Source organism: Xenopus laevis, chromosome 4L (assembly GCF_017654675.1).
Source record: "Xenopus laevis strain J_2021 chromosome 4L, Xenopus_laevis_v10.1, whole genome shotgun sequence".
Classification (NCBI taxonomy): Eukaryota; Metazoa; Chordata; class Amphibia; order Anura; family Pipidae; genus Xenopus; species Xenopus laevis.
The window spans coordinates 10,614,645-10,634,762 of record NC_054377.1 but is presented as its reverse complement, the minus strand read 5'-3'; the positions used below and the strand labels follow the sequence as shown (position 1 = coordinate 10,634,762).

The window sequence follows — 20,118 nt, the reverse complement described above, 5'->3', positions numbered from 1 at the left end:
ATCGGATAATAATGCAGGAGAACGGGCTGTCGGATTGCTGGACCACATACACGCAGAGATGTGGCCACAATCTGACGAGATTTTTTTAACCCACTCGATCGAGATCTGACCAACTTTCAGCCAGATATCGATCAGGACAGCCTGTCGGATGGCCCCACTTACAAACCAATAAGATGCCGACTCGGTCTGTCTGCAGCTTTTATCAGCCCATGTATGGAGGGCCTTAAGAGGTAAAGGGGCTTGGGACAAATGCAGAACCCCCATATTGATAAAGGATGCAGACAATTAGCAGCCCTCAATGTCAAAAACCTGAAACAACCAATGAATTGAAGTAGAAGTCTCCTATTCTTTCCACCCATGAAGTCCACTTTATACCACCTATAAACCAGCTTCTTAGATCAGTCTCCTCTTTTGATGACCGTCCTAATATGACTATGCACATTTTAATGTAAGCGGTAGTGGGCCAGTATAGCACATTCTGATGGTAACTTTTATTTGAAGGTCTTTATCTAAAGTAGAGATCCCCAACCAATGGCTTTGGAACAACATGTTGCTCATCAACCACTTGGATGTTGCTCCCAGTGGCCTCAAAGCAGGTGCTTATTTTACAATTCCTGACTTGGAGGCAAGTCCACATAGGGGCTACGAAATAGCGAATCACAGCCCTTAATATCCCCGGTAATTTTTCATGATTTTGTTCCCCAACTCATTTGAATTTGGCTTACCGGTAGTGATGAGCGACTTTTTTTCACCAGTCATGGATTGGCTGCAAAATCCCGCATTTTCTTATCTGCAAAATTTTGCCCAAAAATTTGCAGAGCAAAAAGTCGGCCTAAGAAAAATCACCCATAAGAAAAAAACACCCATAGACTTTAATGCATTTGGACAAAAAAAGTTGCCATAAGAAAACACTCCCATTGACTTTAATGCATTTGGACAAAAAAGCCACCATAAGCAAAAACACCCATAGACTTTAATGCATTTGGACAAAAAAAGTCGCCATAAGAAAAAACACCTATTGACTTTAATGCATTTGGAGTGAGAAAAATTGTCACGTGCGTAAAAAATTGTTGCGCGTAAAAAAGTGTGTTTTGTGAATCGCTCATCACTAAAAAAAGCTTGGGGACCCCTGATCTGAAGCAATAGAATAGATTACAGGACTGTCCAGCTGGAACCCTGCCACCATATATGGTCCTAGAAGGTCTTTTTTGTGGCCTCCTGTCTACCTATGGGCTCCATAGACATCATTGTGAAATACTCCGGCTCATAAACCTATAGCATATTTACTTATTGGTCCACTACATGGAAATAGTTGGACCCTGCCACCATATATGGTCCTACAAGGTATACTTTTTGGCCTCCTGTCTACCAATGGGCTCCATAAACATAATTTGTGATATATACTCAAGTTCATAAACCTATAGTAGATTAATTTATTGGCCCACTACATGGTAAGAGTTGGACTGAACTGGTGTGGAACAAGGTTCTACCTACTTAGAGGAGAAAGCTGATGATAGGTTGATAAAGTCCCATGCTTGGAGTAGGACGTTCTTGCATTTAATTCCCTCTAAAAAGACCATAACGTACAAAGGTATTGCTTATTCTGTACACAGAACATCCTTGTTCTGCATCGTTTTCCTGCATCTATTTGCCCAACAGCTCCCCTTTTGCTTGCCAAGTTTAATATAAAATATTCACCAACAAAACCCTCTGCGCATACCCACTAGGTTTGTTGCTTTTATTGTTGTTAGAGAATTGCTTCCAGCCGTACCTGTGCCCAGGCAAGATTCTAAATAATTTATCATTTCCTTAGGACCCATTCCTTTCCTGGCAGAGTGCAGCTGTTGTGGTTGCTCCATTTGTTGGGCCAAACTGATATTCTAGGCTGATATTATTAACTCGCAAATGATTCCTCGCTAGCAGCGCCGGCCATTCAACGGAAGGAATACCACTGTTTTAATATCAATCCGGCTTTTAAAGCCGGATTGATATTAAAACAGTGGTATTCCCTCCGTTGAATGGCCGGCGCTGCTAGCGAGGAATCATTTGCGTGCAGACTGGTGTATATGGGGCTAACACCCGAAGTCTCGCGATAGCTGCGACCAGGAAGGGATCGCTGAACGCCGAGGTGAGCTCCGCCACAACCGCTTCTCCAATCGAATAATGATATTATTAACTCCCCACTATTTGCTTGAAACAGGCAGCATCTGCAGCCAACGTCTCACGTTCCTCATAGATGAATTGTGTCATCAAATGGGCATTGGGCAGAATCAGCGGGAAGAATGTTTGGAACAGGCTAAGTGCATGTGGTTGCAGCTTCCCTCAAATCGAGGTAGGAAAGATGATTGACAAAAATGCTAGGGACAGCAACCAGATATCTATACACTGTAACTGGACTTTGTTTCCATTTTCTAATCCTGCTCGGAACTGAGGGTTGGTTTTCTGACTTTTGTGGTCCAACAAAAGCTCCTTTAGCTTATAAACATATCATTGTAATAGTTGCCCCATAATCATCTAAAGGGGTGCCATCTAAAAACAAAGCCAGCGCCAAAGGCACAGGGACAAACAGAGAAATATATATAGGGTAATATTGTTTAGTATATGACACCCTGTATGGTGCTGTATGAGTTTTATTAAAGGGATACTGTCATGGGAAAAAAAACATTTTTCAAAATGAATCAGTCGATAGTGCTGCTCCCGCAGAATTCTGCACTGAAGTCCATTTCTCAAAGGGCAAACAGATTTTTTTATATTCAATTTTGAAATCTGACATGGGGCTAGACATTTTGTCAATTTCCCAGTTGCCACTGGTCATGTGACTTACAACACCGCCTAGAGTCCTGCAGTGGGTCGGGTACCCACGGGTTACCCGCAAAAACCTGCGCTACCCTACTGGTTGCAGATAGAAGTTTTGGGAGTGGGTGTAGATGTGGGTCGGCGATTCTTTCGGGTTTGCGGGTTTTCTCAATAGCGAGTTTTACTCCTTTTTTTCAGATCACACCTACTTCTAATGATGTCACTTCCAGTTTACAATGACAGCACTTCCTGTTTTACTCCTTTTTTTCTGACCACGCCTACTTCTAATGATGTCATTTCCGGTTTACAATGACAGCACTTCCTGTTTCTTAATGTCAGCGGGTTTCAGATCGGATTGCGGATAAGGTACTTGCGGGTCGGGTAGTTGGTCCAAGCGGGTAAGTATGCGGGTCCAGGTGCAGGTTATGGATCTCAGGTCGGGTTTAACAAATTGGTTCCGCACAGGACTCTGAGTCGCCACCATCAGAGAAGAGGAAATGAGATCAACTTCCCTTTGTATAATCTTGTTTTTTTGCAGATGGGTACTCACAAACATGTTCTTTTATAACTTTCAAAAGGGGGACCCCCGTCTAAAAACAAATGGTCTAAAAGGCTACCAATGTATTGTTATTGCTACTTTTTATTACTCATCTTTCTATTCAGACCCCTCCTATTGATATTCCATATTCCCATTTAAACCAATGCATGGTTGCTATGGTAATTAGGACTTTTTATTCAGCTGCTGAATAAAAAGCTAAATAACTCAAAAACCACAAATAATATAAAGAATGAAAACTAATTGCAAATTGTCTCAGAATATCAGTCTCTGTATCATTCTAAACGTTAACTCAATGGTGAACCAACCTTATACGGCATAGTAAATTAGCACTCATGCTAAAAATTATACCCTAACTGGCCCTTAGGTTGAACTACCCTACCCTTCCACTGCTTTTGGCCCCTAAAAGGGGTTCCAAGCACATGGAATATTTGATCCAAGAGTTTCCATGTTGTGGGCCACATATTCTATTACCCATGTTTTGGGCCTTAATTATGTCATACAGGGAGGTCTTTGAGGACCTTGTTGCCATAAAATGTGGTCTACAGACTCTGATCTAGAGCTGGCAGCACAGAGAGTTACTCGCAAATTTGATCTGCATCTAGTAGCCTATGGCAACCATTTACAAATATCTGAAGGATGAACATTGATGAATCCAAATCCGCAAATACATTCCAAAAATATTTTTTTCGGCACAAGTATTTATTTGAAACTGTACGTCCCCTTTAAGTGGGGCAATTGTAGCAAATGAGAAAGTTTATTGAAATTTTCATTGGCTGTAAATCAGTTGTGAACATCCTTGGGGCGTTTTGGAACGTAGACAGTTCCTATACAGAGCCAGCCAATGACAGTGTGTGTGAAACTGCTTCCATTGTAGGCAACATTCACGCTCTTTAATTGTAGGATGTGCTCAGGGAAATGATCTCTTTTGTGCTCTTATTAAATACTGTTTGCTCGGAGATGTGAGACTGGTCCACTGTAAATCAAATGCAACATTTTCTGTACAGTCCACAAAATGATTCACACACACACACACACAAAAAGCTATTGGGGACCAGGGCCCCCATATAAGTTAAAAAAAAATATTGGTGCCAGGGCCCCCCATAAAAGTTTTTTTTTAAAAGAATTGGTGCCAGGGCCCCCCATACAAGTTAAAAAAATTGGGGCCCCAAAGAATATCTTTTTAAAAAAAACATTGGCGCCAGGGCCCCCCTTAAAAGTTAAAAAAAAAATTGGGGCCCCAAAGAACATTTTTAAAAAAAACATTGGCGCCAGGGCCCCCCTTACGAGTTAAAAAAAATGGGGCCCCAAAGAATATTTTTTAAAAAAAACATTGGGGGCAGGGGCCTATAGAGTATTAAAATAATACATTGGTGGCCAGGGGATTAAAAAAAACACACATTGGTGTTCAGAGGAAGTGAACTCTTGGTTTCAGGACTTCAACTTCGCCTCCTTTAGTGAATTCGGGTCTTTTCGCCGCTTCGGGATTTCGGCTGTTTGGCTTGACTTGACCCCCTGTGACAAGTTTGAAGTCCTGGATCATTGCTGCTATTGACAAGCTGAAACTTTAGCCTCGTGCAATAAGTTCACTATGTAAAATATGGCATTTTTAGCCACATTCATTTTTAGGGTTTAGGTCTCCTTTAAAGGATAAGTAAACCTTAAAAACAAGTGAAAATAAAACTGATGAGGGGGCATTTATTATTATTATTTTTTTCAACTCTGAGATATTAAGGGATAAATGTACTGTTAACATGAATTTTTTTTTACAACAGCGCCACCTGCTGGCCATTTTCTGACCACTACGTAGTCAAGGAAGTTGTCAGGAGAAAGAAAGAGGCTGCTCTGATGTTCTTCTGCTCAGGAAAGATGCAAGAAATGTTTCTAATTTTTTTCCTAAGCAGAAGAACATCAGAGCAGCCTCTTTCTTTCTCCTGACAACCTCCTTGACTACTTAGTGGTCAGACTGGTGGGAAAATGACCAGCAGGTGGCGCTGTTGTAAAAGAATGAATTCATATTAACAGCACATGTATCCCTTAATATAAAGGAGTTAAAAAATGAAATAATGAATGTACATTGCAAAAGTGATTAAAATATTACCCTCATCAATTTTACATTCATTTATTTATTTAAGGTCTTATTTAAAGTGTTTCGAGCAGGAATACGATTGCTTAGAACACAGTTGCGCCAATAGCTCCGAATTATCTCTTTCTTTCCCAATAGATGTGGCCTTGCTTCCTCTTTGCCTCTTACGCCGGGAAAGAAATTCCGGAGAAAGAAGTTTATGGCTTAGGAAATAAAGCAGAAGAAAAGCCGAGACCACAGGGCAGATGTAATTACTGTCCCTTTCCATTTAGACATGAATTATCTGTATAGAAATTTGTTTCATCCCCTGTGGCTGCAGAAGCAATGGCTAAGCCGGGATCCTATTCAATTCAGCAAGAAACGGCACCTTATCGTGGATTAAAAAGCCTTTATTGTTTCATGGCTTTCGACCAAAAACACAACAGCAAAGTTTCAAGCCATTCCCCGACTCTATTTCAATCGGGCTCACACTGGAAATAGGCTTCTTGTACGAGTTTCAATGCTCCGTAGGCTTACAGCTTCACTGACATCTTGCTTGTTATATCATTTAAACTGTCTCCAATGTGAGTTTTTTGGAGACAGTTTAAATGAGAATGAAATGTATCACTGGGGTGCCACCCCTCAGTGTTTATACCTCAATGATTGGCTAATGGCAGTGGTATAACTACTGTGTAGGGAGCTAGTGCAACTGCACCTTGGCTTGGTACAGACAGGACCGTCATCAGAAATCACAGGGCCCCATACGACAAAATTTCCTGGGCCCCCTGGGAAGCCCCACCTACAGGTCCGCCCTCCCCACCTCACAGGTCCGCCCCCCACCACACAGTAAAAAAACAAAAAACATATTGGTGGCTAGGGTTCCCACATGTTAATAAAAAATAAAAAGATATTGGTGGTCAGGGCCCCCCATAAAAAAACATTTGTGGCCAGGACCCCCCCATTAAAAAATATTGGTGGCTAGGACCCCACATGAGAAAAAAAAAATTGGTGGACAGGGCCCCCCCCCACATTATAAGAAAATTGGTGGCCAGGGCCCCTTAAACGTCCATGTCTTCCCGAAGTTAGCAGCTCTCAGAAAGATGGGGGGGCCTGTCTAATCAAGTAAGTGTGGTGTGGCCGGGCCCCCCTTACCCTTGGGGCCCCCTACAACTGTCCTCCCCTGATGGCTGCCCTGGGTACAGACTTGGGATCCATTATCCAGAAAGCTCTAAATTATGGAAAGGCCGTCTCCCATAGACTCCATTTTATCCAAATAAGCCAATTTATTTTTTTCTCTGTAGTAATACAACAGTACCGTATACAGGTATGGGACCTGTTATCCAGCATGCTCGGGACCTGGGGTTTTACGGATAATAGATCTTTCTGTGATTTGGATCTCATACCTTAAGTCTACTAGAAAATCATGTAAACATTAAATAAACCCAATAGACTGGTTTTGCTTCCACTAAGGATTGACTATATTGGGATCAAGTACAAAGTATTGTTTTATTATTAATTATTATGGTATGAGAACTGTCATCCAGAAACCCACTATCCAGAAAGCTCCAAATTACGGAAAGGCAGTTTCCCATGGACTACATTTTATCCAAATAATCCAAGTTATATTTTTTAAGTGATTTCTTTTTTCTCTGTAGTAATAAAGCAGTACCTTGTACAGGTGTAGGACCTGTTATCCAGAATTCTCGGGACCTGGGGTTTTCCAGATAATGGATCTTTCTGTAATTTAGATCTTCATACCTTAAGACTACTAAAAGATTATTTAAACATTAACTAAACCCAATAGGCTGGTTTTGCTTACAATAAGGATTGACTATATCTTAGTTGGGATCAAGTACAAGGTATAGGATCTGTTATCCAGAAACCCACTATCCAGAAAGCTCTGAATTATGAAAAGGCTGTCTTCAATAGACTACATTTTATCTATATAATCCAAGTTTTTTTTTTAAAGTGGTTTCTTTTTTCTCTGTAGTAATAAAGCAGTACCTTATACAGGTATAGGACCTGTTATCCAGAATGCTCGGTACTTGGGGTTTTACGGATAATAGATCTTTCAGTAATTTGGATCTCCATACCTTAAAGGAAAACTATACCCTCCAAACAATGTAGGGCTCTATAAAAAGATATTGCATAAAACAGCTCATATGTAAAACCCTGCTTCATGTAAATAAACCATTTTCATAATAATATACTTTTCTAGTAGTATGTGCCATTGGGTAATCATAAATAGAAAATTGCCATTTTAAAAAATAAGGGCCGCCCCTTGGGATCGTAGGATTCACTGTACTCACAAACAAACCAACAAACCATACATGTTAGGTCACATGAGCCAATTAACAGACAGAGTTGTGTGTTTTGATTCCTCACTTCTTCCTGTTACAGTTAAAGTTGAAGAATTTCTGGTCAGGTGATATCTGAGGCAACACACAGACCATCACGAAATGGTGGCTCAAGGCAAGAGATGTAAAAGGGCAATATTTATGTAAATATATATTCCAGTTTAGTAAGATTCTTTAATATGCCACTTAATTTGATATGAACAATGTGTTGCTTAAGTGTTCATTTTGGGGGTATAGTTTTCCTTTAAGTCTACTAGAAAATCATGTAAACATGAAATAAACCCAATAGGCTGGTTTTGCTTCCAATAAGGATTAATAATATCTTAGTTGGGATCAAGTACAAAGTATTGTTTTATTGTTAATTATTAATCATTTTTGTGTGATTCATAGTAGTTTTTGTGTAGTACCACTATGTTGTTTGTTTCAACCATTGTGTGATAATCTAGTTTATGACCTATGAATGCCTTTGAGCTCTAGAGAGCTGTTCCCCTTGCTGGTACTGACTTTTTTTCCTGTGGTTTTCTGACCAGTCTTAATGACAATCTATATTTGGGTCCCACCAGACAACAGAAAAGAGCAACACTTAGCCCGCAGAGTCCTAGCCTATTTGAACTCTGTGTTTTCAAAAGACAAGGAATTTGGGGAATGTTAGGAATGCTCTGCTGCTGCTGCTGGGAACCTGATGCTGTGCTTCCATGTTACCTGCAGTAAAGCAGCAGCCCTGCAGCCAGAGTCTTGAATATGGACGTTTGCTTTATTTCCCTATTATTATTAATAATATGTATTTTTATAGCTCCAACATATTGCGCAACGCACATGAATTACATACAAAAACATACAGTTACATACATAACGACCAGTATTTATAGGAGGAGCAGATTCTGTGGCCCTCTGTTAAAGACCCTGACCCCCATTTATTATAAAGGGTCGCTGGGGCATAGGCTGGAGGTCAGGCAGCATGGAACCTGCAGGTATGGGTGGCGTGGGACCCATAAGTGATGGTGGGGGTGTGGATGTAGGTGGCAGAGATGGGCCAGGGATCCTGTCTTCTATAATCTGGGGATTTAAAGGAGAAGGAAAGCTACAAGACAGTTTATTGCCAACAGATTAGCCTCAATAGTGCAAGATAGAACGCTATATTTATTCTGCAGAATGCTTTACCATACCTGAGTAAACAGCTCTAGAAACTGTCTGTTTGTTTAGGATAGAACCTGCCATATTAGCTTGGTGTGACATCACTTCCTGCCTGAGTCTCTCCCTGCTCACTTACATCTTAAACTCAGATTACAGCAGAGATGGGAGGAGGGAGGGGGAGAGGAGCAAATTGAGCATGCTCAAGCCCTGCCCTGGAGGTTTAAGATGAAAACAGGAAGTCTGATACAGAAGCCCATGAGTACACAATAGAAGGAAAGAAATGCTGTGTTTCTTATGACAGAGGACTCAGAGCAGCATTACTTTGAGGGTTTACTGGTGTATTTATATAGACCTTTCTGATAAAGCTTACTTAGTTTTAGCCTTTCCTTCTCCTTTAAGAGACAGAAATCTGATTTGGTGAGACAGTTACTAGAACAGACAATGACTTTTTATTCCATAACTGTTTCTAATCCAAGAAACATCCATAAATAACAATGGCTGCAATCAGCATGGTATAATTATCAGCCGTCAGTTCCGACAACAAGCTGACGTATGGCTGCCAGGCGCCCGAAACTGAAACAAGAGCTAATTGGGAGAGGCAGCATCCCTTTATGGATTGGTATTTTAGAAAAAAAGAAGTTTAATGCAGGAGAGAGAACAACAATGTGTGATTGGGAGGGTTTTTATATTTATTGATTGTGTTAAGGAGGAAAGAGGAAGCAGCTAATGAGTAAATGCACATCTGTGTATCACCCAGTGGCTTAACTAAAAGCTTATGGGCCCCAGGGCAAATCTTGCATTAGAGCTTTACCTATGCAACAGGCGCATGCAGAGCTGCACTTCAGTGGATTCTGCTGCAGTGATGCAGGTAGGGGAGTGGGCTCCAGTGTTGTCCCTATTTACCTGTTAGGGAACAACTACACGAGTGTCTTCAACGCGATTCCAGCTGATGCTGCGTCTGCATGTTGGATGAACACTGCTACACCATCCGGCATTGCTATAGCTTACCTTATTTTCCGTCGCATCTGACTCGATGCCTGCATCTGTAGTTGTAGCCTAAGTTACATCACTTGTGTTACAGCTTTGCACCCTAGGCACGTGCCTACTCTGCCTACCCCTAGTTCTTGCCCTGTGTAGTGCCATTGGCAGCAATCACCTGGTCAGTAGTGATGTGCGGGCCGGCCCAATACTTGGGGGGGTTACCCATGGGTTGTGCGGGTTTGGACCAACCTCGCTGCTCCTTTTGGGGGTCTGGGTTGAGCTCTTTCACCTGTAACCTTCGACTGCCGGCTTCCAACTTCACCTCCAAAAAGAAGCAGCAACCAAAGGAAAGAAACCGCCAGCCAAGTTCCCGAAGAAGCCAAAGAAGGTGTCGGCAGCCACCAAGAGCCCAAAGAAGGTCAAGAAACCCGCAAAGGTTTCTCAGCCTAGGTACTGGCGCTAGGACCATGCGGGCACGGGGGTTAGGCGTGCAAGCAAGTGTGAAGCTCCCGCGCATGGGACCTGCGGCCTCGGGGTGCCGCCTCTACAAATCCAGGCCCTGCTCAAGTCTATAAATGGAGGGGGGAAGGCAGGTCCGGGTAGAGTTTTTCTCGACCTGCACATCACTACTGGTCAGAAACACATTTGGGGCAGAGTTCCCCTTTAACCTCATTCGCAACTTGCAACTACCATGTATGCACATTCAGAAAGTAACACAAAGTCAGCAGCAGCAAATTTACTGTTTTTGGCTGGTTGCTTCAACGAACCGGGCAGCTATCCAGATTACTATTGGCTACACCTGCTTAAAATAGTGGAAATCATCCTAAAATGTGTTTTTGAAAGGAAACTCTTGGGTATGACACAGGCCAAAGGCATTTAATGATCGGCCGCAAACAATGTAAAGACTTGCAACATGTGACTTACCATATTCAGCTCCAATGCTTATTCCCTCCATGTTGCCCCATAGACACCTGGGAAATTGGCCAATGTTTATTATGTGGAGCACAAGGAGTGACTTTGCTGCTGTACCCAAAGGTAATTACTATTAACATCAACAAGCAGAAGAGGTATGTGCCTATCATCCCCCAATCTGTTGCTCCCTAGACACACACCTCTTCCCCAGTCACATGACTACTCATTTTCCTAATATAAGGGCTTTGTATAGTGATGGGCGAATAAAGTCGCCTGGCACTAATTTGCGGCGAATTTCTGCGTTTTGCTGCCGGCGAATAAATTAGCAAATTTCAAGGCGAAATTTCAACAGAATCAAAATCTTTTTGACTCATGTCCGAAGAGTCGTTCATGTCAAAATCCCGATTTTTTTCCATGAAAATTTCATTTTCCCAATTTTTTCGTGAAATTTTCAGATTTTCAGAATTTTTCGCTGTTTCGCGAATTTTGTGGGAAATTTGCAAATTTTTCGGCAAAACGGGATAATTCGCCCATCACTAGCTGTGTACATTGGGGCTTGTGTCAGGTTTTTATACAGAAAGGAGAGTAGTGGGAGGGTCAATAAGGTGTGGACTGGACTTTGACAAGTCCCTTAAAGGGGTGATTCACTGTTAAAGGAGAAACAAACCCTTAATAAAAAAAAACCCTACCCCCCTACCCTACATTGACCCCCTCTCCCCCCGGGCAAATGCCCCTAACTCTTTACTTACCCCTCCGTGCAGATTCTGTCCAGCGGAGGTCATGGACCCCATCTTCTTCTCTTCGGTAATCTTCGGAATGAGACCGGCGCTTTGGTAATTTTCAGCACTTTCGGCGCATTCACAGTTGTGGCGAAACCGAAAATTGCTCCAACTGCGCATGTGCCGATTCGCCGGACTCATTCCGAAGATTACCGAAGAGAAGAAGATGGTGCCCATGACCTTCGCTGGACAGAATTTGCACCGAGGGGTAAGTAAAGAGTTAGGGGCATTTGCTTGGGGTAGCAGCTAGGCTGGGGGGAGGAGGGAGGTGGGTCTATGTAGGGTAGAGGTTTTTTTTATGAAGGGTTTGTTTCTCCTTTAAGTAAACTTTTAGTATGTTACATAATTTTAAGCAACTTTTCAATCGGTCTTCATTTTTCCTTTTTTATAGTTTTGCAATTATTTGCCTTCTTCTGACTCTTTCCAGGTTTCAAATGGGGGTCACTGACCCCATCTAAAAAAACAAATGCTCTGAAAGGCTAGGTTATTTATCAAAGGCTGAGTTGTTTTTTTTCCCCGAAAAATTCAAGTTTTCGAGGGTAGTTTTGAGTAAAAACTCAAATATTTTTTTGGGTAGAATGGATGAAGATGGAATTTATTTGGCTACTGGAACTCTTTGGGTACAGGGTCGGGTTTGGATCCTCAGTAAAGCACCACTGGGACAAGCTCTGCTGTGAATAATTACACATTCTCTATAAATGACTGTAGCACACCCTGGTGCTTTATACAGGATTAGAAACATCATTTCGATTTATTATTTTTAGATTAGTTGAGGTTTTTTTTGTTGTTAAGTAGACGTTTGATAACTGCTGCCCTCTTGTGGAATAACTGGGGCCATGATTTTTCCTTTTGCAGTTTTCTTCTGATTTAGTCTGTTTATCCCAGGCAAAAGAAATGGTAACTGCATTTTATATAGTGGTGACTTCAGTCTATGCAATGCAGGGAGGAAGAAGGAAGGTAAAGTATACCATACACCCAGGATTTTCTTTTTTTTTTATTGTTATCGAAGAAATTTAAAAATGTAAAGAGGTGGTTCACCTTTTAAGTTAACTTTTAGTTATGTATGTTTACAAATGTATTGTTATTGCTACTTTTTATTACTCGTCTTTCTATTTCGGCCTCTCATATTCATATTCCAGTCTCTTATTCAAATCAATGTATGGTTGCTAGTTTATTTTGGACCCTAGCAACCAGATTGCTGAAATTGAAAACTGGAGAGTCGCTGGATAAAAAGCTAAATAACTCAAAAAATATCACTCTCTACATCATACTAAAAGTTAATCAAAGATGAACAACCCCCTTTAAAGGAACAGTTCAGTGTGAAAATAAAAACTGTGTAAATAGATAGGCTGTGCAAAATAAAAAATGTTTCTAATATAGTTAGTTAGGCAAAAATGTAATGTATAAAGGCTGTAGTGAACAGATGTCTAATAAAACAGCCAGAACACTACTTCCTGCTTTTCAGCTCTCTAACTCTGAGTTAGTCAGCGACTTGAAGGGGGGCCACATGGTACATTTCTGTTCAGTGAGTTTGCAATTGATCCTAAGCATTCAGCTCACATTCAAAAGCAACAGATATGACCCATGTGGCCTCCCCTCAAGTCTCTAATTGGTTACTGCCTGGTAACCACGGTAACCAGTCAGTGTAAACCAAGAGAGCTGAAAAGCAGGAAGTAGACTCCTTGTTATACATCAAATATACATCAAATCTCTCCAGCCTTTATACATTACATTTTTGGCTAACTAACTATATTAGATACATTTTTTATTTTGCACAGCTTATCTATTTACACAGTTTTTATTTTTATACTGAACAATTCCTTTAAAGCAGTATTTGCTTATCCCTTTCTGTTCTGGATCTGACTCTTGAAACAGGGTAGTAAAAGTCGATTCTGCTCCACGTCTGATAATCAGCTGGACATAATTTTTTATTATACACGAGTGACGTCACAATTGTGACTTTGCTTTTCATGGGAATGCTGAGAGTTGACATTTGCAGCACATGGAAAAGGTCCTCGTTGTATCCTTAGTGGGGATGCACCAAACCCAGGATTCAGCCTTTTTCAGACGGATTCAAATTCGGCTGTTCCTTCAGACCGGCCGAACTGAATTCTGATTTGTATATGCAAATTAGGGTCGTTGAGGGAAATCGTGTGACTTTTTGTCACAAAACAAGGAAGTAAAAAATGTTTTCCCCTTCCCACCCCTAATTTGCATATGCAAATTAGGATTGGATTTGGTTCGGTATTTGGCAGAATCTTTCGCAAAGGATTCAGGGGTTCGGCCGAGTCCAAAATAGTGGATTCGATGCATCCCTAATCCTAAGTAATTTGTACATAAATGATGTCACAGATTTTGTGAAGTTATGTGTCTTATCCAACAGTCCCTATGCTTCCATGACCCCCACGCATATACAGCCGTATGCAAGTAACTGTAGATCTCATTGATGACTTATCAAAAGCCTATGACTCTGCAGATGTTGCACTAAACTCCCAGCAACCCCGGAAGGAGACATTAGTAATTCATACATTAGTCCCAAGGGAAATATTCCTTTTACACCCCAGTGTATCTCTCCTATCTTATAAGCTTCTTGCATTGCATAGCAGTGATGTCATTATGTAAAAAAATTATATATATATATATATATATATATATATATATATATATATATATATATATATATATTTATTATGCAAATAGAAATGTTTTACAGTTCATCAGTTTGGGGTTTTCCTTGTCCCAGATGTTCATTGAGCCAAAGGGGAAACTGTGGAAACAAAGGGGAAACATATATCATTCATATTCCCTGATTTATAAACTGGCAGTATTTGAAATAGCTACATGGGTGGGCTACAATGTAGCACTCACGGGACCCCCGAGACGGAAAAGAATATCCTGTGAAAGGGGTGGGGCTTGGGTGTATCCAAATTGCAGGTTCAGACTAGGCCTGTGCACACCGGGACTGCTGCTTCAGGGGCCCACACACCCTCTGGGGCCCTAGCGCAAAGACACCTCAGGCCCCCCGCCCCAGCAGTAACCCCCTTCTTGTCCCCCCACGCATACTTTTTTTCTTGCTTGCGATTGGGGCCAGAGATGGAGGTCGGGTTTTCCCGTGTTCCACCGACCCAGTCCATCCCTGCCTAATTGGATGCGACCACGTGTGCTACTGCTAGGGGATTGTTTTTTTATTGGGTCCTCATTTTACTTGTCCTTTACACAGGGGCCCAGGAGACTGATGTGCTAATAATTGGGCCCCCCTAGGGGAAGGGTCTCGCTAAGTGCCGATTCCAGCATTACAGTGATTACCCCTAGGAAGTGGCATCAGCTTTCCATAACTTAAGTAAATCTGACTCTAACTGCCCTAATTCTTTCTTTCTTCACATCAAGAAGTGAGTACGTTAGTGCACGGTGCTGCTTGTGGTCTGCATTGAGCCCTGACACCCCGTGAAAAAGAATGGTGTTCTATTACTCAGTTAAACACAAACCGAAAAACTGGCATGAGGTTTGCCAAAAGAGTCAATTCATTCCCATCTATACTATAAGCAACATTTTCCCAAAAATTAGGGATGCACCGAATCCAGGATTCTGTTCAGGATTCGGCCAGGATTCAACCTTTTTCAGCAGGATATGGATGCAGGCGAATCCTTCTGCCCATCCGAACCAAATCCGAATCCTAATTTCCTTATGCAAATTAGTGGCGGGGAAGGAAATCGCGTGACTTTTTGTCACAGAACAAGGAAGTAAAAAATATTTTCCCCTTCCCACCCCTAATTTGCATATTCAAATTAGGATTTGGTTCAGTATTCAGCCAATCTTTCACAAAGGATTCGGGGGGTTCGGCTGAATCCAAAATAGTCAATTCGGTGCATCCCTACCAAAAATCAGGAAAGTTTTGATAAATTGGGAAACCATCAAACTGCTCTGAATCCTTCAGGCTTGAAACTGGATAAAACTGCCCCGGTTTTTCTAATTTAACAAAAGCTTCAGTTGATACTAATTGGAAATTGCAAAAATAGGCGATACAATGAAAATATCATCAACATTTTGCAGAAAATTCATTTTATAGAATTTCAAGAGCTTTGACAAGATTAATCAGCCATCGAAATATTTCATAATGGGTCTGGAGAACAAAATTCATGTGCATTTAGACAAAAAAAAAAAAGATTCCTAAGTTCTTTATAAACAGGAAACAGAAATGCCTCAGAAACTGAACATTTTCATAGCATTTATGAAATATTTTTTAGTAAAAAAAAAAATCAAGAATTTTCAAATGTTTTTTGTTACTTCAGTTTATAAATGGGGCCCACTCATTGCAATTGTTTTGTTAAGGCAGCACAGGGCGTATTTACGAACATCGGTACTGAATTGCACAGACACTAGCTGTCATCTGAAGAGGATGAAGATTTAGTTGGTTGCTATGGGTAACTGCACTGGTGCAATTCAACACCTATGTGAACAAATTAGCCAGTGTGTGTGTTTTGTATGTAACTGTAATAACTACAGGTACCCAGGGCTGCTCCGGCAAAAAGCCGCCTCTGGTAACTGTAAGGGCAGAGACACACGTGGAGATTTGTCGCCCGGTGACAAATCGCCTCTTCTCAACTAACCTTCCCGCCGGCTAGAATCGAAATTGCCAATGGGATGGCACTCTGAGTCCATTTTCCGAAGTTGCCTGACGAGGAAACCTCAGGTGACTTCGGAAAAAGAAGCGCTCTGTGTTCCATCCCGCCGGCTAGAACGTAAATGACCGGCAGGATGGAACCCAGAGTTGCAGTTGGGGGAGATTAGCCGCCTGAAGAAGAGGCGATTTGTCGCCAGTTGATATTAAAAGGACGGCTATGAATTGCCCGAGTTCTGCTTCTGTAGAACTTTTTCCCAAACCAATTTCATTTTACAACTCAGCAGAGCTTGGCACAGGTTCTCCATAGTGGCGCTGTCCCCCTTGTCCTTCTTCCAGCTCCTCAGACACTGATACAGCTGCTCCCGCAGGTTGTTTGGATTTGCCCCAACAACGCGTTCTATTGTCACATCTGTAATGCAAAGTCTCCGCATGAGCATTTTCCAGTCTTTCCCAACGTTATCGCATATGACATCAAAGGCGTCGTCCAACGGATCTGCAGTAACGAAAACAATGGAGCCCCACGTTATATTACTGGGATCTGACTTATTGCTGGTTGGGATTATTTTAACGGTAGAATCTTGTTGCACCTGCACAGTGGACGAAGTATCATGTCGGGTATGGGGGGCAACTGCCCTAGGGTCTGACCCCCATGGGGCCCACCAGGAGGAGCTCAGCGACAGTGCTGCCATATGAAGGGGCAATGGATGATTGGGTGCTGGTGCAAAATTTGCACTGGGACCTACATGATGCCATGTTTAAAGGAGAACTAAACCCTAAAAATTAATATGGTTAAAAATGCCATATTTTATATACTGAACTCATTGCACCAGCCTAAAGTTTATCAATAGCAGCAATGATCCAGGACTTCAAACTTGTCACGGCGGTCACCATCATGGAAAGTGTCTGTGACACTCACATGCTCAGTGGGCTCTGAGCAGCTGTTGAGAAGCTAAGCTTAGGGCTCGTCACTAATTATCCAGCAGAAAATGAGCTTCCCCTGTAATATAAGCTGATGCTACAGGTTTGCTGATTATTAAATTCTGATGCTAATTGCACTGGTTTCTGTGCTGCCATGTAGTAATTATGTGTATTAATTACTAATCAGCCTTATATTGTGACATTTCTATTCTATGTGTACTGTATATTGTGAGTGGATCCCTAAGCTCAGTAAGTGACAGCAGCACAGAGCATGTGCAGTGAATCAGCAGAAAAGAAGATGGGGAGCTACTGGGGCATCTTTGGAGACACAGATCTTTACTGCTAAAGGGCTGTGGTTGCCTTGGGCTGGTACAGAAGCACAAAACATATTGTACACTATTTCTACCTACGTCTTTAGTTAGGCTTTAGTTCTCCTTTTAGGCCATCATCAAAAGGTCTTGCAGTCACAAGTGACAAAGGTCAGCCCCAAAATATACAAAAGTGTGACCACAGAAGTAAAGGGACTAGTAAGGGTGTAGACAGGGTTTGAGTGGAGTGTGGGTGGGGTTCAGTGATGGACTGGGCTGTCAGGACACTGGAAAAAAACCCAGACCTTCCCTGGCCAGACTCAATCACTGCTGCAAATAAAGGTAGCGGTGTGAGGTTAGTCGAGAGGAGGGCCCTTAATGTCGTAGTCCTGGTGGTCCCCGGATGCCCCAGTATGACCCTGGTGGGGTTTCAGTACAACAGGGCTTGCCCAGCGCAGATCAGGAGTGTGGCTGTGTGTGTCCAGGCCATTTTTTCTCATTGTGGCTCCATTTAACTTGTTAGGAGGTGAGTTATTGCTAATAACGGGGTCCCCTATGGGGACCTGTGATGAAAGGCAATAGGGATCCCCCAGGGTTGCCAGGTAGTCGGTTTTCCAGCAAAATTGGGCTACTCATTTAAAGCCCAGGTGGGATTTGAAAGTACAAACTAGCCAAAGTACCAATTTGGGCTACTATTTGGGCCTTTGGCTGGTTTGTATTTTGGAAACCAGCCAAAGTTTTTTCTTGCACTAATGTGCCAAGCCTGCGTCTCCCAATGCATGTTGGGTAATATAATTTTTGTTTAACAATTTGCCAACTGCCAAGTTTAATGTAAGACTACAATACCCAGCATGCAATGGGACTGACTTGTGTAGAAGTCGGGAGTTACCAGATTTTGCGCTCTGTACCCCAGTCTCCCGTCACTCTTAAGCATTTTTTTTAGACTTTTTTCACTGCACATATTCTGCTTTTTTTGGGCTACTTCTGAAGTGCCTCTTGGCTAGTTTTGGGCTAGTTGGTTTTGTAGCTGGCTTTGGCTGATTTTGAAAATTAGACCTAGCAACCCTGGGATAAGGGTTGCAACCTTTTTTGGGTGGAGACCGAGCAGGGGGCGAGGCCGTGACATGGAGAGCTGGGACTGTGACGCGGAGGGAGTGGGATGTGACAGGGGCATGGCTATGATGCGGCGATTGCCGATTGGTTGAACGATGTGTCAATCATGGGGAATCCTGCCTGGTTTTCCTAATTTGAAAACCGATAAGGAAGTTTTGACCTGGGCAGCCCTTCAAATTACTGGGCTGTCCAGGTCAAAACACCGGGTCAACCCTACCTGGGATCCCCGCACATAGGGTCCGCTTGTGCTCATGTGAGCTGCACTCTGCACCTTGCGCCAGATTTTTACAATAATCCCCGAATAAAAAAACGTCACTTACCTCTTTCCGGTGTCCTTGGGGCCATGGCGTCGCCAATGCACGTTGTTTTGTATTCGGCCACTTCCGTCACGAGATCCTCTCTTTTGATCATGCTCAGCAACCTCATCAGATAATCGACGTTCTCCTCTGAGATTTCCCGCCGTTCCTGCAGCAGGCTGAACAGGTCGGTGGCGCTACGGACACTCTCCAGCCTTTTCTTGCCCAAATTCCCGCACAGGAACTTCAGGCTGCTGAGTTCGGTGTCATTTAACTTGTTGGAGATCTGGAGCAGCATGACTTGCAAATCCATGGTGAGAGGCCTCTGTTGATGAAGCTGGGCGAGGAAACTCAGTTTGTTTGAGAGATCAGAGTCACCAGGCCTTGCCTTTCACTTTCATTTCTCTCCTCTCCCTCCAGTGTCGCACTTTTCACAAGAGAAAAGGCCTTGGAATATAAATAAAGCCTTTTCTAACTGAGCAGGTTTGGGAACTAAGAGAAAAAGTACCGTCTCCCAGCCTGCCCTGCACTCTCAGCTGCAACTGACACACCAGGAAGTGTTTACCTCAGGACTGCCTCCGTTATCTCCGCCCCCAGCTCGGCTCTCCACTCACTTGAACACACAGATAGTGCTGCAACTTTTCTGGAGAAATATTACTGTCCCTAGCTGGCACCAAGCATCGTTTTTACTGGCTGTGCCAGGCAAATACCCACTGTAAGGGAACCCTACACAAAGAACATCTATTTACATGGGAAAAATGTAATATATAACTTATAATGTTTACAGTGGTGTTTGTAGATGTTACTGAGCCCTAAAACACAGATAAGTTGACCTGTTCGACCCACAGCCGATCCAAACCCACCATCCCTCCACCCGTGCCCGACTTCCGGGTTCCTTTTACAGACTGCCGATGATGTCACAAAAGGACGGGGCGAGCAGGCGCACGGCTATAAAAGCGGTAGTCGAAAGCTGGCAGTGTAAGGTGGCGGGCAAGGAGAGCAGGAAGAAGAGCTCGACCTGGACCTGCCCACCACCCGCAAATGGGGGTGCGAGGTCTGCCAGAACCCGCCTGACCCACGGGTATCGGGCCAGCCCGCACATCACTAGTTACTAGGCCCTCTAAACTCCTTGGCCCCCTACAACCACAGCAGGTTCTGCCTTCTCTATAGTTATTCCCCTGATATGAAGTGACACTACTAGAAGATACTGCTTCCCACAGCAAAATAATTTTAGGGCCCCCTAAATTTTGGGAAAATATTAAAGGGGTTGTGCATCTTTAAA

General features: G+C 42.7%; 1 protein-coding gene across 1 annotated transcript; it reads right to left on the bottom strand.

The window, feature by feature from the left end:
* Positions 1-15,622: 15,622 nt before the first annotated feature.
* fadd.L (Fas associated via death domain L homeolog) lies at positions 15,623-19,399 on the bottom strand. The gene is made up of 2 exons (XM_018257358.2): positions 18,861-19,399; positions 15,623-16,694 (listed from the first exon to the last, which is right to left on the bottom strand). The coding sequence occupies exons 1-2, from the start codon at positions 19,147-19,149 to the stop codon at positions 16,417-16,419; spliced, it is 567 nt and encodes a 188-aa protein (XP_018112847.1). The 5' UTR covers positions 19,150-19,399; the 3' UTR covers positions 15,623-16,416.
* Positions 19,400-20,118: the final 719 nt, after the last annotated feature.